Source organism: Bidens hawaiensis, unplaced genomic scaffold (genome assembly GCF_021521415.1).
Source record: "Bidens hawaiensis isolate Kalapana, Puna unplaced genomic scaffold, B.hawaiensis_p1.1 tig00022310_1, whole genome shotgun sequence".
Lineage (NCBI taxonomy): Eukaryota > Viridiplantae > Streptophyta > Magnoliopsida > Asterales > Asteraceae > Bidens > Bidens hawaiensis.
In genome coordinates this window covers 178474-189182 of record NW_027493466.1, presented here as the reverse complement: position 1 = coordinate 189182, position 10709 = coordinate 178474, and the positions used below count along the sequence as shown (strand labels likewise).

At 34.9% G+C, this 10709-nt stretch overlaps 1 protein-coding gene and 1 pseudogene across 2 annotated transcripts; one reads left to right on the top strand and one right to left on the bottom strand.

Moving 5' to 3' along the window:
* The first annotated feature begins 375 nt into the window (after positions 1–375).
* Positions 376–4130, top strand: LOC143565237 (YTH domain-containing protein ECT4-like). Its single transcript, XM_077052265.1, has 8 exons — positions 376–483; positions 1628–1704; positions 1792–1888; positions 1965–2011; positions 2106–2927; positions 3012–3224; positions 3322–3468; positions 3945–4130. The coding sequence occupies exons 1-8, from the start codon at positions 456–458 to the stop codon at positions 4128–4130; spliced, it is 1617 nt and encodes a 538-aa protein (XP_076908380.1). The 5' UTR covers positions 376–455.
* Positions 4131–4778: 648 nt separating this feature from the next.
* Positions 4779–10046, bottom strand: LOC143565255 (YTH domain-containing protein ECT2-like; annotated as a pseudogene). The gene is made up of 8 exons (XR_013141027.1): positions 9876–10046; positions 7326–7402; positions 6734–6875; positions 6172–6665; positions 5516–6091; positions 5222–5434; positions 4987–5131; positions 4779–4911 (listed from the first exon to the last, which is right to left on the bottom strand). The product of XR_013141027.1 is annotated as a YTH domain-containing protein ECT2-like (transcript).
* Between the last annotated feature and the right edge of the window lie 663 nt (positions 10047–10709).

The window sequence follows — 10709 nt, the reverse complement described above, 5'->3', positions numbered from 1 at the left end:
CGACATGACCAGGCTGGCCTATCTTGCTTATATACCAGTTTATAAACTGAACCGGTTTTGACCGGCCGTTGACCAAACCCGTTTGGTTTATAAACCAATTCAGTTTGGGCTTAAAACCGTCTTTATACACCTCTAGTACCAACTACCAAACGAATAAAATCAATACAATATTCAATTTACACTGTCATTCATTTTCGATATCAATATTTTCCAGTACGATAACGATAACATAATATCGAAAACTATCGAAAAACAAAACCAAAGGGTAGAAAGTGTAAATACATGTTTAAGGGTTCTATTTGAGCCGATTAATTTCACTCACACAAAACCCTCTTTCTTTCTTCAAAAACCAAAACCCTAATAACATCTTGTGGCGGCGGAGGCTCTCTTACTTCCGTCAAACCCTAATAATTTCAGGGGTTTTCTATCCCATTTTTGAAGATCTATCTTCCGGCATGGCCGCCGTTGTTCCCACCGTCGATGGTATATTCCGGTTACTCTCTTTTTTCGTTCAATTCGGCACTGGTTTCCGTCAATTTGAACTGGGTTTTGTTTAATTTCAACTGGGATTTGTTTAATTTCAACTGGGATTTGTTTAATTTCAACTGGGTTTTGTTTATTTCAACTGGGTTGTTAGTATTTTCCGTCAATTTTAGCTTTTTTTGTTTAATTTGAAGTGGGTTTTGTTTAATTTGAACTGGGTTTTGTTTATTTTAACTGGGTTGTTAGTATTTTCCGTCAATTTCAACTTTTTTTGTTTAATTTGAATTGGGTTTTGTTTATTTCAACTGGGTTGTTAGTGTTTTCCGTCAATTTTAACTTTTTTTTGATTAATTTGAACTGGGTTTTGTTTATTAGAACTGGGTTTTTTGTTTATGTACGTGATTGTTTCATTTGAGTAAATTAATTGTTTTCTTTTAATTTTCCGACTTGATTTGGTTCAGATCTTGGGATTTGGGGTTTAGGGTTTAAGTGTAACTGAGGTGTAATTGCTATTTTGTGTTTAATTTTATGATTTAGTTGGAGTTTAATTCACGGTTTTAACTGTAATTTAGGGTTTATTTGGTTACTATAGGTTTAATTTTATGAATCAGTTGAACTAAGTTAAATGTTTTTGTTTACATATTCTGGGTACATCTTGGTTTGGATCTTTCGGTTGTTGCGGTTTTGGGTTTAATAGTAATTTAGGGGTTTTTTTAGTCACTTTATGATTCAATTTTCGTGATTTGGTTGTTAAATGCTTTTGTTAAGTTTGTGGTACAGATGCTGCTAGTTTGCTGAAAAACTTAGGGTTTTTGGTATATTTTAGGGTTTATTTTTTATGATCCGGTTGTTATATGATTTTGTTAACTTTATAACTTTATGATACAGATGCTGCTAATTTACTGAAAAACTTTATAGGGTTTAAAGTATAATTTGGGGTTTGATAGATCACTTTAGGATATAAGTGTATAATTTTTACGATTCTTTTGTTTTATGATTTTGTTAATTTTATGATATAGATGCTGCTAATATGCTGAAAAAGAGTTTAAAGTATAATTTTTTTATGGGGGGGGTGTTAGGTCGCTTTTGGTTTTATATTTACTATTTGGCTGTTATATGATTTTGTTAACTTTATGATATACAGATACTGCTAGTTTGTTGAAGAACTTAGCATTGGAATCCAAAACTAAGTCGTTGGAGATTACCGATACTGTTAAGAAGGTTAGTTTTTCTCTCTTTTTTTATTATTTTTTAAGAGATTGCATAAGTTTATTAAGTTGATTGTTATGTATTTGTCTACAATTTCAGCTTTCGGTTGATACCGGGAACGGTAAGGTTCAACCTAGCAATGGGAATGTAGCTCCTTTCAATCCAGCATTGGCTTATTATCCCTATTATTACGGAGGTATATGGTATTTCATGTTTAAATAATCTTTTATCTTTAGTAGGTTTAGTTTGTTAATTTTATGCTTTTGTTGTAGGTTATGACGGGACTACGAACAGTTGGGACGAAGTTGATTTGGCTCATGTAAGTACATGTTCTCATTGCTAAAATTTATATTTTGAATTTTGAATTTTTTGTTGTATTGTTGATTTGGCTGTTGTCGGTTTTATTATTGCAGGGTCTTTATGGTTATGATTACGCGCCATACGGAGCTTACGATGGCCAACTATACGGTTCCCAACCTTACCAATACCCGAGCACATATTTCCAACCACCAACTTCAACCGGTGGTTCATACCCTGCTAAAGTTGACACCACCACACCCGCAACCACCGACGCGAATAAAGCAGGTGTAGGAAATGGTATCGGTCTCAAGGGGACAACTGGCTCTACACCCGCAAAGCCGACACCTTATCAAAACTCGGCTTTTAAGGCTAATGGCTTATACGGTACGGGTGCGCAGAACAGTATGTACGCGTCGACTGGGTACATGAACGGGATGTATTCGAACAAGTTATATGGTCAGTACGGTTATGGAACCACGGGTTATGGAACAACTGGTTATGGTTATCAGAATAATGGGCGTGGGTGGTTAACCGTTGATAACAAGTTCAAGCCGAGAATGCGAGCCAACGGTTTCTTCGGGTACAATCATGACAACAGTGATGGTCTTAACGAGCTTAACCGGGGTCCGCGGGCTAAGCCCGTTAAGACTCAAAAGTCGTTGACACCAATCGCTGATGGCGGTGAGGACGAGTTGAAGGATGTTAAAGAGGTCCATGTGGGACCGGTTAGGGAGGATTACAACGACGTGGAGTTTCCTGAAACGTATGCGGATGCCAAGTTTTTTATCATCAAGTCGTATAGTGAAGATGATGTTCATAAGAGCATTAAGTATAATGTTTGGGCCAGCACACAAAATGGTAACAAGAAACTTGATGCTGCGTATCGGGAGGCTCAGGCGAAGCCCGACAGATGCCCGATTTTTCTCTTTTTCTCGGTAACAAGAAATTATGTACATTTTTAGTTCTTTAAATTTAATGATTATTTTAATTTTTTTTAAAAATACTATAAAATTATGTAGGTTAATACAAGTGGGCAATTCGTCGGTGTGGCCGAGATGGTGGGCCTGGTTGATTTCAACAAAAGTTTGGAGTATTGGCAGCAAGATAAGTGGATCGGTTGCTTTCCGGTGAAGTGGCATATCGTTAAAGATTTACCGAACGGGATGTTGAAGCATATAATTCTCGAGTACAATGAAAACAAACCGGTTACCAATAGTAGGGATACACAAGAGGTAATGCGGTTTTATGTTGTAAATTTATGAACATATTTTGGTTTTGTTATGTTATTTGGTTTTAAGTTTTGATTAAATATTTTTGTTATATGTTTAGGTGAAGCTGGTTCAGGGATTGCAGATGATCAAGATTTTTAAAGAGCATTCTAGCAAGCAATGCATTTTAGATGACTTCGAGTTTTACGAGGACCGACAGAAGAAAATTCAGCATAAGAAGGCGAAGCAACAGCAGTTTCAGAAACAGGTAAAGCTACCGTTTTATATTTGTTTGTTCATTTATTTAGGGGTGCGCAAGAAACCAAAAAAGCCAAAAATCCAAACTGAAAAAACTCCATCGAAACAGAAACTGATGATTTGGTTTTATGTGTTCGTAAGAACTGAACCGAATTTTTAGTTTTTTATCTTTTGTTTTTAGTAATAATAAATATTTTTATAAATAATCAACTAAACAATTAAAAAAATTATTTATACTTATATTCATTATTTTTGCCCAACCTTTTTTGTCGGCTTAAAATTTTCAAGTTAAAATGCAAAAATCGAAACAGAACCGAAAACAAAACAGAAATAAAAAAACCGAAACCAAACAATTTCAAAAATCAAAAAATCAAAGTTTTTGTTTTTGGTTTGGTTTTGGCTAAAAACCGCACCATGCACACCCCTATATTTATTTATTTATGTATATTTATTTATTGTATTAACATTGTTTTGGATGTTTTTTAGTCTTGGGAAGGAAAAGTTGTTACTGATAAGGTTAAAGAAGATATTGAAGAGGGTGAGATCGTGGAATCAGACGACGAGGCCTCGAAGTTGGTCAAAGAGGTCAAACTAGTGGATAATGTGAAAGACGTGGTGAAAGCTGAAGAGGAAAAGGTTGTAGTAAACGGTGAAGTTGCGAACGCTTGCTAAATTTTTAGCAGTTTCAGGCTGTCTGGCTTGTTGACCGGAATTCACAGATGAGTTGATGGTGTTGCAGATGGGAAAATAGGAAAAATGTAAACTTGAATAGAGTCTGTGTGTGTTTTGTTTCGGGTCGGTTGGGGGCTTTTTTATAGTGTTTTTAGCTACAAACGGTTTTATTTTCAGAACTCAAGGTTTTCGGTAAGGTGTTTTAAACCTTCATTTTTGTTTCTTTTTCGCTCTTATCATTTAAGTTTCGGTTTTAGCTGATAAAAACCTTCATTTTTGTTTCTTTTTCGCTCTTATCATTTAAGTTTCGGTTTTAGCTCGTTATCAGCGTTTGTGTTGTAATGCTGTTTGGTTACTATTTTTTTCGGTTTTTATTTCTTAACAATAACACCAAGTGTCTCAACGTTCAACTTGTTTTTCGAACAATTCGACAACTATTTTTAGCTATCTTATTTTTCAGTTATTTGATAATTAAGAAAACACAAGAGAAGAATATAAACTAACATAAATATCATTATAAAGCCACAAGTAGTAGATTTAAAACTAAAACAAAAAACCTGTTAGAAACTGAAAAACTATAAAAAGAGATGATCCAACCCACAACATGGATCCGCTTGTGTAACGATCAAGAACTGTAACTTTAAATATTATCACCCAAACCGCCACCCTGCAGATCCCGAATTTAGCAACTATTTGCAGGTTTGACATCTCCATTTATTTGAACAGAAGCAGCTTCCTTGACAGTTTCTTGAGAAACTTCAGATAATTTTGGTGCTAACATCTGAAAACAGAATAAAAATCAAAACTTTAATTAAAAAAAGATAAATAAAATGGAGTGACTAGACATCAACCAAACCTGTTTCTGAAACTGCTGTTGTTTGGCCTTCTTTTCTTGAATCCTTTGTTGTCGGTCTTATAGAAATCGAAATCGTCTAATATGCATTGCTTGCTAGCTCCTCTTTGAAGATCTTCAACACTTGCAGTCCTTGTTCTAACTTCACCTAAACAAATATAAAAAAGATTAATAGTCAGATTAAAACAATTTAAATACAAACAAAATCTAAATGTATATAACAAAAATAGTAAAATACCTCTTGGGTGTCTCGGCTATTAGTAACCGGCTTATTCTCGTTGTTTTCTAGAGTAATATGCTTCAACAAACTGTTTGGCAAATCCTTGACAATATGCCACTTAACGGGAAAACAACCGATCCATTTATCTTGTTGCCAGTATTCCAAGCTTTTGTTGAAATCAACCGGGCCCACCATCTCGGCAACACCGACAAATTGTCCACTTGTATTGACCTAAAAACATAAAGGTAATGCAAATACAATTAGACAGTAGTTAAACAAAGTCAAAGTCAAAACTTTGACAAATATGCTTACCGAAAAGAAAAGAAAAACCGGGCATGATCCCGACTTCTGTTGGGCCTCTTGATAAGCTGAATCAAGTTTCTTGTTTCCGTTCTGCGTACTGGCCCAAACGTTATACTTTATGCTTTTATGAACATCATCCTCACTGTATGACTTTATTACAAAAAACTTCGCATCTTCGTAACTGTCGGGAAAATCAGTTTGGTTGTATTGCTCACGGCTCGGGGTTAAATCAACCTCAGGCTTCTTTTCAACACCTTCGGGAGGTATAACAGTTACATTTTGATCCTTGACCGCTAAGGCTATCGGGGTCAAAACCTTTTGGTTGATCGATCGGGTTCTTGGTCCACGGTTTAGCTCGTTTAGACCGTCACCGTTTTCGTTATTGTAAAAGAAAAACCCGTTGACACGTCCTCGAGGCTTGTACTTGTTATCTGTACTTGATAACCAACCACGCCCGCTTATTTGGGAATCATACACGTTCGCACCATAGCGATAACTATTTCCATATTGGTTGTATAACTTGTTTGGATACATTTGGTTCATATATCCACTTGCCGTGTTTACATCCGACATTGGTCTTGCACTCTAAAAGTTCGAAAGATATTAATATAGTTTAAAACTTCAAGAAATACTGAAGTTATAGTTAAAGATTTAGATTTGCATACCATGATATGAGAATTCGGATAATAATTTTGACTTCTTGATGCAAAGCCGTTCCCGTTGGTACCAGGGGTAATATTGGAATTGTTTCTCGTTTGTCCATTAGATAACAACGGGGCGTCTAACCAAGGGACCCCATCAAACCCGTTTTGTGCACCTCTTCTGTACGAACCATTTGCATTAAAGATCGAATTTTGATATGGATTCGGTCTAACCGGTGCTGACCCGTTAATTCCCTTGACACCGTTAGTCGAGTCACCAGCTGCAGATGGCGTGTTTTGACCTTTGGGCGGGACTGCAGCCGATGAGTATGGTCCACTGGTTGGAGTCATGGGTTGGAAATAAGGGCTCGGGTATTGAGACTGTTGACCACTATAGAGTTGACCATCTTGACCAACTGTCGGCATAGGTGAACCCGCAGGCGAGTAAGGACCGTATGGTGCATAACCATAACCGTATCTTGAGTAGTCATCCCACTCGTTCGTAGTCCCATCGTAACCTGTAGATAACATATGCATAATGTTGCATCAAATTATACAAAACAAATACAAATACGAATCGTATTACCTCCGTAATAATAAGGTGAAGATGCATAACTGTTGGGAAAATATGCCACGGTCGGATCCATGAAATCCGGTATCAAGGGAGTAACAGACCTACTTAAAGGCTGGTTTAAACCACTCCCAGTGTTGGTGGTGTCAACTGAAGGCTACATTATAATCAGACATACTTAGGATTAGATTAAGCTTTAAAATATAAGTTAATAATGCAACATTAATAGAAGCGACGTCTCATAGGTACGAACCGAATGTTCAGCAGAAAGTTTGTTTATGTTCTTTTGTTATTAAAGAACGAATATGAAGCACGCGCCATTCGTTCATTTGCGTTTGTTCATGTTCGTTCATATGCATTCTTTATGTTCGTTTAACTCATTAAATATGTATCTTTATATTATATTTGTTCGTTTGTGTTCATTTATGTTTTTTCCTAACTTCATATATGTTCGTTCACGTTTGTGAACTGTTCTTTAGATTTTTAACGAAAAAACATAAACAAACACGAGCATGTTCTATTTTTAAAATGAACAAAACATGAACAAAAATATTTGTTCGATTAACTGTTTATGTTCATTTCTGTTTGTTCACAAGCCTAGGCTCACCTTCTTGGCAGGCTCAGGAATTTCCAGCGTCTTCGATTGAGGATCCAATGATAGGTTCTTGAGCAAATCGACAGTTTCTGTAGCGGATGAAGTAAAGGAATTCCATTCTTTCGTAATTAAATTGGTAAATAAAATATAGGAACGAGAATCTAATCTTTCGATCCTAATAAATAAGTAACGTGGGTGCCACATGGCATCTTCCTAGGGTATCCACCTAGGATTTTTCCACTTGTCACCGCATTAAATTGTAAATTGGTAAATAAAATATAGGAACGAGAATCTAATCTTTCGATCCTAATAAATAAGTAACGTGGGTGCCACATGGCATCTTCCTAGGGTATCCACCTAGGATTTTTCCACTTGTCACCGCATTAAATTGTAATCAATGAATAGCATATCGGTTATTGAGTAGACACAGACATAATCGATAAAACTTCGCATTTTTTATTAAAATAATTAAAAATTAAGTTTTTTTTACTTAATCTATTCAAGTTTACAAATAGTACCACGTTTGAAATTATGTTCGTTAAAATATTTGAAAAACAAAAGAAAAATAATTATTAGAATTGTTTTTATGAGTGATAGAAAAAAATATTAAAACTACCTTAAACAGAACTTATAACGGTCGCGTCAAAGTTTTATCTTTTAAAGATATATCTTGACGAGCGTATATGCTAAGTATATGTTAACAAACTACATCATATTTTATTCAACCCGTGTAATACACAAAATACTAACCTAACCAGCATCCAACAGAGCATAGAACAAGAACAGCTAACATAAAACCAATATAAGCTAAAAGTAAGTTACTTTTAACATATTCTAAACTTCAAATCAACAATCTAATTCAAATCAGAACACATCAATAACAAATCATCGGTATGGAAGAATAACAACAAACTAACATAAATCTAAGGGTGCCAACGAGCCGAGCTGCTAACGAGCTACCCAAGTTTGGATTGTTAAAAAGGTCGGAATAAGCCTAGCTTTATCAATCCCGAGCCTCAAATAAAGCCCGTTTAGTTATCGAGCCAAAGATCGAGCCATGTATGGTAAGATCATTTAGGCCTGTCAAGCTGCTAGCGAGCTTCTCAAGATTGGATCAACAAAACGCTCAAAGCATGCCGAGCCTTATCATCCCGAGCCTCAAATAACCAAGCTCGAGTCCTGTATGATAAGATCATTAGGCTCGTCAAACCTAAACGAGCCTAGTTTAATTTCAATTTTTTAACTTTTTTTTGACTTCTATGTATTAATTAATTTTACATCACAGCCGAGAGCTCAAACGGAGCTTTGGCTAGTTAAAATTTTTCTCAATATATATAAAAAATAATTAAAAATCATATAAACTAATTAATAACCACTAAATGAGGCTAGCTCGAACTTGAAAAACCGACTCGCCGAGCTCAAAAGAATACATAAATCCAATACATAAACAAAAAGCTAGTGAATTTAATAACCAACATCAACATATTCCAATTCCAACATCAAAACCCTAATTCAAATAAAGCTCATTTAGCTATCGACCCCCCCCCCCGGGGCCGCTCGAGACTTGTATGGTAGAGCCTTAACGAGCCTAGTGCAAATTCAAGTTTTTAACATATCTACTCGTACGAATTAAATTTACATTGCACAACCGAACTCGAGCCAAGCTTTGACTCGTTTAAAGTACTACTGCACACATGCTCGAACCGAGCTTAGACTCATTAACAATTATCTCAAAACATATAAAAATAATAAAAAATTTATTAATAACTAATAGCCAACTTCTAATAATATACAAATATAGCAAAAAGTGTATATAAAGTAATTAATAACTAATAAACAATTTGTTCTCAAAATATATAAAAATAACTAAAAGACAATATGAATTAATTAGCTCAAGCTTAAAAAAACAACTTTTAATTAACTTGCTGGCCGAGCTCAAGCTTCAGAAAAATAGCTCGAAACGATACATAAATCAAATACTTTAGCTAAAAATGTTAAAATTAATTAAAATTGTATATAAACTAATTAATAACTAATAAACAAATTCTTAAAATATATAAAAATAATTAAAATTTACATAAGTTGATTAATAACTAATAAACAAGCCAAGCCCGAGCACGAATAACAACTAAGAAGCCGAGCTCTAGCTTTAGAAAATGCGTTCGAAACTGTGCATAAATCAAATACTTATGCTAAAAGCAAGTGAATTTAATAAGTTAATAACCAACATCAACATGTTCCAATTTAAAAATAATTAAAAATTTATAAATAACTAATAACCGACTTCTAAAAATATATAAAAATAGTAAAAAATGTATATAAAATGATTAATAACTAATAAACAATTTTTTCTTAAAATATATAAAAATAAAAAACTGTATGAGTTAATTAGCGAGCTCAAGCTTTAGAAAAACAGTTCGAAACGATACATAAATCAAATACTTGCTAAAAAGTAAGTGAATTTAGTAAGTTAATAACCAACACCAACATATTCCAATATAACCATTAAAACCCTAATTCAAATCACATCAAATCAAGACTAAATTAAACATATAAGGATACTATCTGCAGCAATCTGAGCAACGGCAGCCATGATTAAAGCTTAAAGATTAAAGATCTTGAATACCCCGAAGCTAAAACCCTATAAAGTTTGGATCTTTGACACTAAAACCCCAAGAAAATGATGGAACAAAGAGGGTTTCAGGTTCAGCCGCCAAGGGTTTCAAGAAAGAGGATTTGGTGTGTGGATGTGTGTGATTCAAATAGCTACACGCACGTGCCACGTGGGTTCTTGCTAGTTTAGACTTTTAGTCCTTGTAGTTCTTGATTTGATGGTTTCGGTGGCTAGTTAAAAGCTTGAATCGAGCCGACGCTGAGAATGATAATAAGTTTGTTTGGTAAACGAGTTTGAGGGTATTTACATGCCAGACCATCTCAACCTCTCATCCGTAATCTTTCTTGGATAACGTCATTTCTTATTTAGAAGGATATTGTGTGCTCACGTACTCACATGAGTATATCGTCTATGTTATATTTAGCTTACACGGTTGAGACACGAACCACTTGTTTTAATTTGTTTGTGTTTTTAAGTTTCAAATTGCACGTTGCACGTTGGTACTTTTGCTATTTTGGTACCTCTAGTTCTTGATTTGATGGTTTCGGTGGCTCGTTAAAAGCTTGAATCAAGCTGAGATTGAGAGTAATAATAAGTTTGTTTGGTAAACGAGCTTCAGGCGACCTAATCTCTCATTCGTAATCTTTCTTGGATAGCATCATTTATTATCCGGTTTGATCGCGTGCCCACGTACTCTATGGGTTTGAATCATGAACCACTTGTTTTAATTAGTTTGTGTTTTTATGTTTCAAATACCATCACGCACACTGCACGCTGATACT